The sequence below is a fragment of the Dasypus novemcinctus genome, chromosome 6 (assembly GCF_030445035.2).
Source record: "Dasypus novemcinctus isolate mDasNov1 chromosome 6, mDasNov1.1.hap2, whole genome shotgun sequence".
NCBI lineage: Eukaryota > Metazoa > Chordata > Mammalia > Cingulata > Dasypodidae > Dasypus > Dasypus novemcinctus.
In genome coordinates this window covers 101,556,733-101,571,465 of record NC_080678.1, presented here as the reverse complement: position 1 = coordinate 101,571,465, position 14,733 = coordinate 101,556,733, and the positions used below count along the sequence as shown (strand labels likewise).

The 14,733-nt window shown below is 44.7% G+C and overlaps 1 protein-coding gene across 1 annotated transcript in view; it reads right to left on the bottom strand.

The window, feature by feature from the left end:
• The window catches only part of LOC131278902 (anthrax toxin receptor-like), a 45,918-nt gene extending 34,557 nt beyond the window's left edge, over positions 1 to 11,361 (bottom strand). The window contains exon 1 of the mRNA XM_058299542.1: positions 11,076 to 11,361. Coding sequence (XP_058155525.1) covers positions 11,076 to 11,266 — 191 coding nt within the window. The 5' untranslated portion in view covers positions 11,267 to 11,361. The remainder of the gene's footprint in view (positions 1 to 11,075) is intronic.
• Positions 11,362 to 14,733: the final 3,372 nt, after the last annotated feature.

Below are 14,733 nucleotides of genomic sequence, written 5' to 3'. Positions count from 1 at the left end.
ATTTATCCAGGAAGGATATGTGGGAAATCCTTTTGTCTGGTAGCATGGGCACTCTTGAACTGCATGCAAAACTGACAAGAATTTTGAGAACTTTTTGAGTACAGGCACTGCCAGCCTTGGCACAGAGGGTCAGAGATGGGACAAAATCAAGAAAAAATGACTGCAGAGGCAGAGCCATGGAAGCAGAAGTCTGGGCTAACTCTTCTCCTTTGCACTTCGGTCCTTGATTCCGTCCTTCCTCCTTCATATCCATTCTCTCCACAGATGCCAAAGGCTCTTTTTTTTTTTTTAAAGATTTATTTATTTATTTAATTCCCCCCCCCCCTCCCCTGGTTGTCTGTTCTTGGTGTCTGTTTGCTGCGTCTTGTTTCTTTGTCTGCTTCTGTTGTCGTCAGCTGCATGGGAAGTGTGGGCAGCGCCATTCCTGGGCAGGCTGCACTTTCTTTTCACGCTGGTCGGCTTTCCTCACGGGCGCACTCCTTGCGCGTGGGGTTCCCCCACGCGGGGGACACCCTTGCGTGGCACGGCACTCCCTGTGCGCATCAGCACTGCACATGGCCAGCTCCACATGGGTCAAGGAGGCCCGGGGTTTGAACCGCGGACCTCCCATATGGTAGACGGACGCCCTAACCACTGGGCCAAAGTCCGTTTCCCGCAAAGGCTCTTTTGAAAACACAAGTCTGACCCATCACACCTCTGATGAAGGCCTCCTTTCAATGACCCCCAAATGCCCTTGAGATGAAGAGCAAACCTTATTCATGGCCCCAGGTCCCCGCCATCTGGCCTGTCCTCTCCTCTCCCTCTTCCTTTCTCCCCCCACTTCCTTGAGCTCCAGGCCTGCCTAGACCACCTGACATCTGCTTTCTCTGGACCTCTGCACAGGCTTCACCCTCAGTATGGAGTCTCTTCCCTAGAAGTCAGAGGTGCCCTGGTCAAGGAAGTGGGCACACAGTAGGGGCTTACCCACATTTTCCAAGTCCATCAAGTGTAAACTCCTGGTCCCCAAATTCTGGGTGTCCCTGAATGGCAATGATAACCAGAGAGCCTCCACATGGCTAACAGATTTTTTTTTAAATTCCTCCCACTCCTTGCAGCTTGCTTGTTGTCTGCTCTCTGTGTTCATTCACTGTGCTTTCTTCTGTGTGTCTGTATATTTATTTTTATTTATTGCCCCCCCCTTTGTGGTTTGCTTGTGTTGTCTGCTCTCTGTGTCCATTTGCTGCACACTCCTCTAAGATTTTACTTGTCTCCCTTTTAGTTGCATCCCCTTGCTGGGTTGGCTCTCCACGGCATGCAGGCGAGCCTGTCTTCACAAGCCTACCACCATATGGTAAATGGGAGCCCAACTGACTGAGCCACAGCCACTTCCCTAAAAGATTATTTTTGCCTCCAAGACCACATCAGCAACTCCCAGGGACCTCAGCCATTGGTTTAGGACTGGGTCCTGGAGTTGCACACTCCAGAGTTTCTATTCTGTCTCCATGTCTTCCTTCTAGAAGTGTCAACAGACCACTTTCAGTCCATGAGCCTCCTCCTCTCATTCTCTAAAAAATAAGGGAAATGCCATTTACCCACAGTGTTGTCAGACACTCAGTCAGGGGAGTTAACTTCCTCCTTACACTTACCCAAGTCCAGGCCACAACTCACCTTCCTCACTCAAACTGTCAAAAATTTCATGGCCTCTGGTTTCAATATGGGTTTGGAATGTGGCCAGTTACCATATTCTCCACCAACCTATATCCTCACCATCATCTTCTCCAACTCCCACATGAATACGCGCCAGGCTCAGGAAATAGGGCACATTAGTTCCCTGGGGTTAAGAAGTCCACTGTGGTCCTGATAAGACTTCCACACCCACCTCTGGCCACATGCCAGCTTGAGGATATGCAATGTGTATACAAGGGCGATTTCTTTGGCAAGCTCAGCATACACTCCATTTTCATAATCCAGTAGCATCGTGGACTAGCAAATAAATAGACTGAGTGTGAGGAAGGGACCATGTAGAGCATCATTAATCCTAGGGTCTGATCTGGACCATAGGCAACTTGAGTTGCTCACCCCCTCCCCTGCTCTCCAAGGATACCTAGAGGTACCTGTGCTTCCTCCCCTCTTTTAAGAAGCCAAATGAGAGCTATTAGGAGCAAAATGGTAAAATAGGAAGTATTAAAGAATCTTCCCTCCACCTAAAAAAAAAAATGAGCTAGAAAAAGAGAGTGTAATTAACTAGGGGGTAACCCCAAAACCAGATCAGACATTCAGAACAACCATGGGGAGTTCAGGATGAAAGGAAAGACTGCCAAGAATTCAGTTTTGTAATGAAGACTAGAAACCATGAGGTACTGCAGTGCTGGCAGTGGAGGTGGCACAGCTGTGGAAACATGTCATAGATTCTAAGAGTAGCTGGCTGTAGTCACTGTGGGCAGAGGAAACATCAGCCTCCAAGAGTCTGGCTGGAGGTCAAGGTCAGTTTGGGAAATCCTGAGACACCAGCACACATGCTAAGTTCAGTCTGGGCCCACTCATCATTAGGGCGTTCTGGCCTCAAACAGCATCTGCTGGAGGTAAAGATCCAAGCATCTTTATATTTGGTAGGTATCTATGATGGTTAGGCTAATGTGTCAACTCAGCCAGGTAATCGTACCCAGTTGTTTGGTCAAGCAAGCACTGAGCTAACTGTAGTAGAAGGGCATTTATGGACTTTAGTCACCACTGACTTTACTGCATAGATAGCTGATTACATCTACATCAGTCAGGGAGATTTCTGTCAGCAATGAGTGACGCTTTATCCAATCAGTTGAATGCCTTAAAAGGGGAAGTGATTCAGCACTCAGAGAATTTCCCAGCTCGTCTTTGGACAGCCAACATCTCTCAGAAACTCATCAAGGACCTCCATTGGACGTTCATCAGAGCCATGCTTTGCAGCCTGCCTGTGGAACCTGGAGGTGTGCAACCCCACGGTGATGTAAGAGATTCTTATAAAATCGCATACTATTGACCAATATCTATTATTGGTTATGTTTCTCTAGAGAACCCTGACTAACACAGTTTCATTTCTCTTTTTGTGTGTATTTTCTGGTGGATGGGTCATGAAGGACCTGCAGAGACACAACCCTTGATTTTGGCTTTCCTGGCAACAATAGCTTCCAGCTTTCCACTGGCATCTACTTAGAGAATTAAGGGGTGGCAGACATTTTTGGAAGGGGTGGGGGTATGTTTTTTTTCCTTATTATTCTACCCCCTCACTTTTTTGTCTTTTACTTGATCTGGCAAACTGAGGAAGGCAATAGCTAGCCTGCAGAGTGACCACAATACTCAAAACTCAAAATGTCCAATTCTCAACCAAAAATTACAAAAATGTAAGGAGAGAGGAAAGTATGATTCAATTGCAGGAAAAATGAATTCAAAAGAATCTTTTAACAGAGGAAGCCCAGTCACTTGGATTACTAATCAAAGATCATAGATCAACTCTCTTAACAGGACAAATGAACTAAAGGAAACCAGGAAAACAATTTATTAACAAAATTATTATTTCAATCATGAGACAGAAATTATAAAGAGGAATCAAATAGAAATTCTTGAACTAAAATTATTCTAACATGAGGAAAATTCAATAGCATGAACAGACTGAAACAAGAAGAAAGGATTAGCAAACCAGAAGATAAGACCATTGAAATTATGCAAGTTGAGAAGCAGAAAGAAAAAAGAATGAAAAAGTGAAGAGAGTATAAGGAAATGGTAGGACCAAATCAAGTGTTCCAATTCATATGTCATAGGAATCCCAGAGGTAGAAGAGAAGAAGGGGCAGAAAGAATGCTAAAACAGATAATTGCCAAAAATGTCACAAATATGATGAAAGATAGAAATAAACTAATTCAAAAAGCTCAATCAACTTCATGCAAGATAAATTCAAAGAGATCTACATTAAGACACATTTTATTGGAAATGGCAAAGCCCAGAGATAAAAAGAGAATCTTGAAAACAGCAGGAAAGAAGTGATATATCTTGTAAAAGGGATGCTTAGTAAGATTAACATTTGGTTGTTAATTCAAATATATGGAAGACAGAAGGCAATGGCATGAAATATTTAAAGAGTTGAAAGAAATAAATGACTGTCAAAGGAAAATAATATATCTATAAAAGTGCTCCTCAAATATGAGGGAGAAACTGTAATATTTCCAAATAAACACAAACTGAGGAAGTTCATTACAAATAGACATGCCTTATAAAAATGTTAAAGGAACTCCTTCACATTGAAAGGAAAGAACACTAGACATCAACTCCAAGCTGTCTGAAAAATAAAGACCTGTGGTTTAAGTACATATATGGCTAAATGTCAATGTCAGTATTACTGTATGTGTCATTTGTAAATCCATCTTTTATTTATTATCTGGCTTAAAGTTCAAATGCATAAAACCAACCATAATGATACATTATAGAGCACACATGGAAAGAAGTACCTTTCAATAAAAGTAACATAGGGAAGGAGAGAAATAGGAAAAGATTATGTGTAAACTATTGAAAATAAACTATAATAGATCTATTATGTCAAATGTGATCCATATGTTAATCACAAAAATGTCCAAAATATCTACACAAATGGAAATGAGAAGTGATTCAAAATGGGTCATGATAAAGGATCACCTTAGCAAAAAAGGTAGATAATAATGGAGCAAAGGAGGGATAAAAAATGTATGAGACATACAAAAAGCAAGTAGCAAAATGTTAGAAGTCTTGCCTTTTAAATAAATACATTACTGTAAATGAATTAAACACTCAAATAAAAAGGTAGAGATTGGCAGAAAGAATAAAGAAGCATGATCCAACTATATGCACTTAAAAGAGACTCATTTTCATTCCAAAGACACAAATAGGTTGAAAGTGAAAAAATGAAAAAGAATGCCCCAAGCAAATTATAACCCAAAGAGAGCTAAGATGGATATCTGATATCTTTCATATCAGAAAAAATATATGGTAAGCAAACACTCTTACAAGAAACAAAGATGGTTATTATATATTGATAAAAGAGTCAACTAAAAAAGAAGATATAACAATTATAAAACATATATGCACATAACAACAGGGCTCCAAATACATGAAGAAAAAGTAGAAAGAGCTCAAAGGAGAAATAGACAGTTCTATAATAATAGTTTCAACACACCATTTTCCATAGTAGATGAAACATTGAGAAAGAAAATCAGCATAGAAATAGAAAATTGAAATAGCACCATAAACCACCTAGAATTAAGAGACATATATAGGGCAATTTACCCAACGACACAGAACACATACATCCTTCAAGTGCACATGGATCATTCCATAGGAAGACCATATGTTAGGGCATAAGACTTGTAAATTTTAAAAAATGGAAATCATGCAAAGTAACTTCTTGGAGCACAATGGAATGAAGCTAGAAATCAATAACAGAAGGATCACTGGAAAAATTATAAATATGTGGAAATTAAACTACAAACTCTTCAAAACCAGTGGGTTGAAGAAGAAACCACAGAGGAAATTAAGAAGAGATCTGATGCGGGGGCATTTTCAGGACTTGGAGTTGTCCTGGGTGGAACTGCAGGGACAGATGCTGTACATTGTATGTCCTGCCATGGCCCACGGGGTGGACTGGGGGAGAGTGTAAACTAGAGTGTAAACCATTATCCATGTGGTGCAGCAGTGCTCCAAAATGTATTCACCAAATGCAATGAATGTGCCACGATGATGAAAGAGATTGTTGATGTGGGAGGAGTGGGGTGAGGGGGGTAGGGGATATATGGGGACCTCATATTCCTTTAATGTAACATTTTTTAAAAATTAAAAAGGAAGAAAAAATAAATAAAATACTTAGAAAGAATTTTTAAAGCCAACATACCAAAATTCATGGGATAGAATGAATGCAGTGCTGAAAAGAAAATTTATAGCTATGAATTCCTATATGAAAAAGAAGAGAAAAATCTCAAATCAATAACTTAACTTCACATCCTGATGAACCGGTGAGAGCAAAATAAATTCAGTGTTAGCAGAAGGAAGGAAATAATTTCTATATTAGACCAGAGATTAATGAAATGGAGAATGGAAAACCATTTGAGGCAATCAACACAAATAAACTTGGGTTTATGATAATTTGACAAAATGGACTGTATTTTAGCTACAGTGTCAAAGAAAAAATATACAAATAACTAAAATCAAAATAAAATAGTGCTGTCTTTACTGACTTTATAGAAATAAAAAGAATTAGAAAAGAATACTCTAAACATTTTATATCAACAAATTAGAGGGCCACGGTCAATTAGAAAAAGTCTTAAAAACACATCAACTACCTAAACTGACTCAAGAAGAAAGAGAAAATCTCTACAAATCTATAACAAATAAAGACACTGAATAAACAGAACCATCCACCAAAAGTCCAGGAATAGATGGTTTCAATAGTTAATTCTACCAATATTTCAAGTACAAAATAACACCAATCCTTCTCTGATCCTTCCAAAGCATTCAAGAAGAAGGAACACTTTATAATTCATTCTATAAGGCCAGCATTACCTGGATACCAAAGGCTGATAAGGGAAGAAATTTACAGAGCAAGTTCCCTTGTGAATACTGATGCCAAAAACCTAAACAAAATGCTAGCAAACTGAATCCAACAGCATGTGACAAAAGATTGTACCCATGACCAAGTGGTGTATATATACCACTTGGTTCAAGACTGGTTCAATATATGAAAATCAATCCACGAATAGAATGAAGGAAACAAAAACACATGATCATCTAAATGGATGCAGAAAACACACTTGGAAAAAAACCCAGCATCCTTTCTTGATAAAAACACTTAGAATTCTAGGATTAGAAGGGAAATTTTTCTTTATGATAAAGGTCAATTACTTAAAAATGACCTTAAATAAAAGGGTCAACTCAGACCAGCAGAATATCTCAGTCTACATATAGTACCAGGAGTTAAAAATGCTTTTTGACCTGAATAAAAGGGAGAAATGGAAAGGACAAATGAGTTTATATGGCTATGGGTCTCCAAAAAGAGCCAGGAGGTTATCAGAGGGGTTGCCCTTATGCACACCTGAGCAGAGTCCCAGAGACAGATAAAGTAGATACAATCCCAGGTACTGGTTCTTCTGAGGGCTACAGACACCCACAGGTTCTATGGTCATGGCAGATGGAGTTCAGTGCCATGTCAGTTGGCCCTACTTTGGAGTTTATGTTTCCGTGTGATGGAGCTGGACTCAGATGTGATCTTTGCCCACAAGTCTCTCCTGTTACTTTTACCGGAAATGTAGTTGGTGCTGGGGATTCAGGGGACCTGAATCTCTGGACTGACCATGTGATAGCCAGGCCCTGAGCCTCAACAGACTTGCAACTCCTACACTCTGGTTTATTGGACTTACCCCACTCAGCCAACAAGGAGGTGAAGAAGGTCAACCACCACACCAGGGAGCCAAGAGTGCCTACAACTGAAAGCAGGAGGATTGCATCCAGCATGCATGTGGAATCTAAGCCCCCTCTAGATACAGATGTGGAGTGGAAACAACCATTCTAAGGTCCACAGGATGGAGGGATAGAGTATGGATTAGAGTGGAATTACTGATATTCTATTCATGAACTATTGTGATTAGTAATTGAAGAAAATGTGGCATTGGTGTGGAGAAAGTGGCCATGGTGGCTGCTGGGGGTAGAGCATGGGAGAAAGAGAGGTGATGTGGGGGCGTTTTTGGTACTTGGAGTTGTCCTGGGTGGTGCTGCAAGGACAGTTATCGGACATTGTTTGTCCTCCCATGGCCCACTGGGTGGACTGTGGGAGAGTGTGGGCTATGGTGTGGACCATTGACCATGAGGTGCAGTGGTGTTCAGAGATGTATTCACCAAGTGCAATGAATGTCTCATGATGATGGAGGAGGTTGTTGTTATGGGGGGAGGAGTGGGGTGAGGGGGTGGGGGTATATGGGGCCCCATATTTTGTTAATTTAACATTAAAGAAAATAAAGACAAAAAAGAAAAAAGAAAAACTCACATATAACATCTTGCTCAATGATGAAAACTGAAAACTTTCCCCTTAAGATCAGAAACAAGATAAGGATGCCCATTTTAATCATGCTATTCAATATTCAATATTGTACTAGAAGTGCTAGCCAGAACAATTAAGAAGGAAGAAGAAATAAACTGTATCCAAATTGGAATCAAGAAGTAGATCTATTTTGCAAATGATGTTGTCTTTTAAATAGAAAAGCCAAGGGAATCCATGAGAAAACTACTAGAATTAACAAATTCAGCAAAGCAACTGGGTACAAGTTTAACACATTAAAAATCAGTTATGCTTCTATATACTAACAATGCACAATCTAAACGCAAAAATAGGAAAACAATTCCAGTTATGACAGCATATAAATGAATGATATATCTAGGAATAAATTTAAGCAAGGATGTAAAAAACTTTTATAGTGAAAATTACAAAAGACCATTGAAAGATATCAAAGAAGGCATAAATGTATGGCATGACAAAGCCCATGTCCATGGATTGAAAGAGTTAATATTGCCAAAATGTCAATTCTGCCCAATATGATCTATGGATCCAACACAATCACTGTCAAATTACAGCAGCCATTTTTGCAGAAATGGAAAAGCTGATCCTCAAATTCACATAGAACCACAAGGAGCCTCAGATAGCAAAACAATTTTGAAAGAGAAGAATTAGGTTGAAAGAGTACCATTTTCCAATTTCAAAATACACTACAAAGTTACAGTAATCAAAACAGTGTGGAAGTGGCCTAAAGATAATGCATAGTTGGACCATTGGAATAGAATTGAAAGTACAGAAATAAGCCCAAACATATATGGACAATTGATTTTGTACAAAAATGTCAGTAACACACATATGTGAAAGATTAGATTCTAACAAATGACATCATTAAAACCTGGATATCCCCTTGCAAAGGAATGAGGCTAGACTCCTACCTCATATCATATACAAAAATTGACTCAAATTGGATGAAGGTCCTAATTATAATGGCTAAAAATGCAAAGCTCTTTGAAGAAAGCAATCTTTATGATACACTATTTGGCTATGGAGCCATAGATATGATGCCAGAGTATGAACAACAAAAGAAACAATATGTAAGTTCCATTTCATGAACAATTAAAACTTTAATTCATTAAGGCAGTATTAAAAAAACTGAAAATATTTTACAAAATGGGAGAATAGTGGCAAATCATAGACTAATAAGGGTTTAATGTCTAAAATGTACAGAAATTTTTACAATGCAACAACAGAAGCATAAAAAACCAGTCAAACAATAGGGAAAATCTTGAACATACCAAAGAAGATGCACAAATGAAAAATAAGCATATGAAAAGAGCCTCTACATCATTAGCCAGTAGGGAAATATAAATGCAAACTAGGTTTAACTGGCCTTGACCAACCCACTTAGCCCCTCCAAGCCTCAGTTGCATCATCCTAAAAGAGGGGAATTGAACACACTCCCTCAGTTGTCAGGGACTAAAGTGTCCAGTATGTTGCTTAGCATGTAGTAAGTGCTCAGTTATTGTGATTTCACACACCCCTGGTGCCAGAGCTCCTCCTCCATCCCAGGCTGGGCTGTGCCCCTGCTGGGCCAAACAGCAGAGCCTGGGAGAGCAGTAGGATGGCTGCCCAGCAGTGGGGGGCCCTCTGGCCTCACTGCCCTTTCCAGAAAGACTAAACTAGAGAGGCTGTCAGCCCCTCCAGATCCAGCCGTCCTCCAACCCTGATCCACTCTCCAAGGGGACGTCAACCAGGCGAGACCTGTCCAGGGTGTGTCAGAAGTCCCCCCACTGGGCAGAGGAAGGGATTCTCTTCCAAGATCTGCCTCCATCACTTGACCCTGGGTCCCTCACTCACCCCTAGGGCCTCACCCCTCCCACCCAGAATTGGATGGACACCCCCCTTTGCCCCTGTCCATTCCAGGGCTGTTTGGAGGATGAAAGAAGACAACCACAGTGAAACTGTAAAGTGCTCCAGCAGAATTACCATTGGTTGCACTTCCATTACTCTTCAATGAATGCAAAGTTCACTGTCAACCCAACAGGAGGAGCTGAAGGTAGAAGCAAGACAATCTCTCCAAGGCTGACCCTGCACCTCCCTTTCCTTCTTTGGAAGGACCACCTCACAGGGGCCAGGAGGCACCTGAGCCACTGCCCAGGGGCCAAGGCCACAAGCAGACCCGCCAGCTGCTCCTGAAAGTGACTGTGAAGAAGGAAGCAAAGCCACCAGAAGAAGCAAAGCAAAGATTTTCCAAGCACCAGCGACACTTAAAATACCCAAAGAAAGCCACGAACCTGCTCCTTTGGGACCCTGTAGAGAAAGAAGTCTTCTAGACTAAAGATCAGCCCACTTGAAGTCCACTTAAAAGGAGGGACAGAAGCTTCAGAAACATTGTGGTGGCTTATGTTCCCTTCCTTATAAAGAACTAAAAGAAAACAGAGTTTGACAGCCAAGAGATTTCAAATGGAGTCAGGAGGCCACGCGGGAGGTGACTCTTAGGCAGGTCTCAGGTGTCACAAACCGCTGGAGTCTGCAAAGCCTCAGGCACAGGCTCCTCAAAACCTCAGGGGCATCCCCACTCCAAAAAGCAAAGTGCAATGAAAGAACTCAGCTAACTCCTAACATAAACCCGAACATCCTCCAACCACAGTCAACTTTTGTGCTCGTCTTTTTCTTTGAAATCTCCTGCTTGGAAATGCCACAACACAACACTACTTGGGGTGCTCCCTGACTCTCTGCTTCCCGAATTGCCATTCAGGACCCCAGATGAATGACTTGGTTGCCTTGCAGCTTAGCCTATTTCTCAGTAGAAACCTCCAAAGGAAAAGTATCTGGACACAAAAGCCTGGAGCATCCTTCTGCCTCGGGAAACGAGGCATTCCCAGTGCCACCTCTCTTGCGACTGACCCCTGGGCCTCCCGCAGCGCCCACAAAACAGGGGCTCCCCAGGCCCTGGACCCAGGCAGAACCTCCCTGTGGAGCCTGGACCTGCTCCAACAACCCTCCCCGCCCCCCACCCCCACCCCCAGTGCACCAGGCGCCCCCAGCAACTTACTTGTCCAGGACGAAATAGAGATCCAAGGAGGGCTGGCAGGTTCCCAAATCCCCTGAATTCTGGAGCCACGCGCCCCTCCCGCTCCGAACGTGATGGGGTCTGCCCCCCACGCTCAACACCTGCAGCTGCAGGAGCAGCAGCAGCAGCCATAAGGGCGCTGGCCCGGGCGCCCGGGGAGCGCGGCTCCCCATCCTTCTGGTCTCTCTGGAAGCCTGGAGTCAGGCCCAGCAAATCCACCAAAGTCTCTTCCAGGCGCTACCTCCGCCTCTGCGCGAGCTCAGCGGCCGCCGGCCCTCGCCTCTAGCCTAGACACGCACGACCTCGCCACGCACCCACGGAGCGCGCCAAGCAAGACAGCGGCTGGCTCTGGTCACCAGCCGCAACTGCCTGCTCGCCCCCTTCCGCCGCCCCGGGGCCAGGTTATTACGACGGCCATGAGGCTGACGTGGCCACTTTGTGACCTGCAGCACTGCGGGGCTGCTCACAACAGCAAGGGGGGGGGGGGTCACAGGATCTGTGCGGGGTGGGAGGGGGCTAAACGAGGCGCCCCTTTCCCCCAGACCCTCACAGGGGGCCTCTAGGACCCTCAAAATCGCTGCGTTTTTCCTTAATAGCATGTTACCACAAGGGTCTGGGTGCTGGCGGATGAGTATCCGGCACTCCCTCGCCCCCCACCCGCTCTCCCCACCCCGGCCTGGGAGCAGAGCCTGGAGGCAGAGGCTGGGCTCAGGCATCTCTCTGGTCCTGTTACTGTCAATCCTGCGGGGAACGCAAGTGGAACCCAGAGGGTGCTCGCAGGCTGAGGACGCCTCCCTCTCCTCGCCCAGCAGGAGGCGGTCCTCCCCTGACCAGCTCCAGGGGGAAACCGAGGCCCTGCAGGAGGGGCCAGCCCCGAGGGCCTGCAGCAGGCAGTGGGGGAGGCGGGGCCAGCCACGGGCTCCGAGGGTCTCCGGACTCTCCCTTGGGGCTGCCTCTGGAGGGGTGGGGAGGGAAAGCCGGCTGGGGGAGCGGGAGGGACTCTAGGATCCCCCGTCTGTCCTGAGGGGCCCTTTCTCCTGGAGAGAAAGTCCCGCCCGGGCTGGCGCAGCCCCCGACCCGACCCGGGGGTCCAGCCGCGACTCTCCTGGCTTGGAGGCGGAGCTGTGGGGACCCAACTGCTCAGCGCCCCCCGGGCCAGGGCCAGGCGCTGACAGGGCCGCGGTGCCACGCCGCGGTTCAAGCCGGCAGGGAGGGGGGCCGGGGTCCCTCTGAGTCCCCCGGCCTGGAGCTGGCTCTGGGCTGGGGGTGCAGTGACGGGGCACGGGCTCTTCTTTCACATCCGCCCGCTCAGCACTGCGACCACCGCCTGCTCTGGCTGCGGGCGGCGGGGAAGTGCCCTGTGCGCGGAGGAGAGGAGCCCCGTGCTCAGCCCTTATCAGACCAGGAGCCTCGGGCCCGGGACCAGCCGTGACCACACCGTGGAGTCGGATGCCAGCGGCACTGGGGTCGGTGGTGGGGCCGCCCCGCGGGGCCGGCTGGTCCTTTGGGGCCTTTCTCCTCCACGCAGCTTCCCGGGGGGACGTGGGGTTCGTCCAGGGCTGAAGTGTTTGCTGAGGGAGGGAGCGCAAAGCCGGCGTGCAGGGGCTCCGGGTGCGAGCACGTGTTGTTGAAGGGAGGGCCTAGGATCCCAGCTGCTGGGGGAGAAGGGGCAGGCAGAGGGTGCCTGAAGCCCCTGGGAGAAGGCGTCACTCCATAATTTCACATTATATATTCAGTTCATAATAGCACAATCAAACAGTATTTGTTCTTTTGTATCTGGCTTGCTTCACTCAACATAATGTCCTCCAGGTTCATCCATGTTGTCATGTTTCCACATTTCTTCTTATGGTTGCATACTATTCCATTGGGAGAATACACCACAATTGGTTTACCCATTCATCAGTTGATGGATACCTGGGTTGTTCCCAGCTTTTAACAATCGTGAATAATGATGGGTGTGCAGAAGTCTGTTCGTTACACTGCTCTCAGTTCTTCTGGGTATATACCTAGTAATGGTATATCCAGGTCACATGGTTAAGTCTATATTCGACATCCTTAGAAACTGCCCAACTGTCCTCCACAGTGGCTGTACCATTCTACATTCTAACCAACAGTGAATAAGTGTTCCTACCTCCAACACTTACACTTTTCCAACTTTTACTAGTGGCCAGTCTAGCAGGTGTGAAATAATATCTCGTAGTTTTGATTTGCATTTCCCTAATTGCTAGTGATGTTGAACATTTTTCATGTGTTTCTCCATCATTTGTATTTCTTCTTTGGACAATTGTCTTTTGAACTCTTTTGCCCATTTTTTAATCAGGCAGTTTGACTTTTTATTGTTGAGTTGTATGTCCTCTATATATCATGGATATTAAACCCTTATCAGATATGTGATTGCCAAATATTTACCCCCATTGATTCAGCTTCCTTTTCACCCTTTTGACAAAGTCCTATAAGGACAAAGTGTTTAATTTTGAGGAGGTCCCATTTATCAATTTTCTCTTTCATTGTTTGTGCTATCGGTATAAGATTAAGAAAATATTACCTACCACAAGATCTTTTTTTTTTTTAAAGATTTATTTATTTATTTGATTCCCCCCCTCCCCTGGTTGTCTGTTCTTGGTGTCTATTCGCTGCGTCTTGTTTCTTTGTCCGCTTCTGTTGTCGTCCGCAGCACGGGAAGTGTGGGCGGGGCCATTCCTGGGCAGGCTGCTCTTTCTTTTCATGCTGGGCGGCTTTCCTCACGGGCGCACTCCTTGCGCGTGGGGCTCCCCCACGCGGGGGACACCCTTGCGTGGCAGGGCACTCCTTGCGCGCATCAGCACTGCGTGTGGCCAGCTCCACACGGGTCAAGGAGGCCCGGGGTTTGAACCACGGACCTCCCATGTGGTAGACGGACGCCCTAACCACTGGGCCAAAGTCCGTTTCCCTACCACAAGATCTTAAAGATGTTTCTCAACATTTTCTTCTAAGAGCTTTATAGTTGTCTCTTTTATATTTAGGTCCTTGATCCATTTTGTTTTATTTATTTTTACACTTTTTTAATTAAAGTTAATAGATTACAAAGAACACTACAGTAAAAAATATTTTAAAAAACATGAGGTTCCCATATACCCCACTCCCCACCCCCACCCCATCATTTTTGTAAATTATATATTTTTGAAGATATATACATCACACAAAATAAAGTTATATTAAAAAATGTAAGAGGTTCCCGTATACCCCCGACTCCTGCACCCCACTCCTCCCACACCAACAACCTCCTCCATCATTGTGGCACACTCATCGCACTTTGCTGAACACATTTTGGAGCACTGCTACACCACATATATAATAGTTTACGTGTAGTTCACACTCTCCTCCCATACATTCAGAAGGTTATGGCAGGATATATAAAGTTCAGCATCTGATCCTGCAGTATCATTTAGGACAACTCAAAGTCCCCAAAATGCCCCCACATCACATCCCTTCTTCCCTCTCCCTGCCCTCAGCAACTACCGTGGTCGCATTCTCCACCTCAATGCTACAATTTCTTCTATTACTAGTCACAATAGTTTTATAGTAAAATGTCAGTAAGCCCACTCTAATCCATATTTTATTCCTCCATCCTGTGGACCCTGGGATGGTGATGTCCATTCCA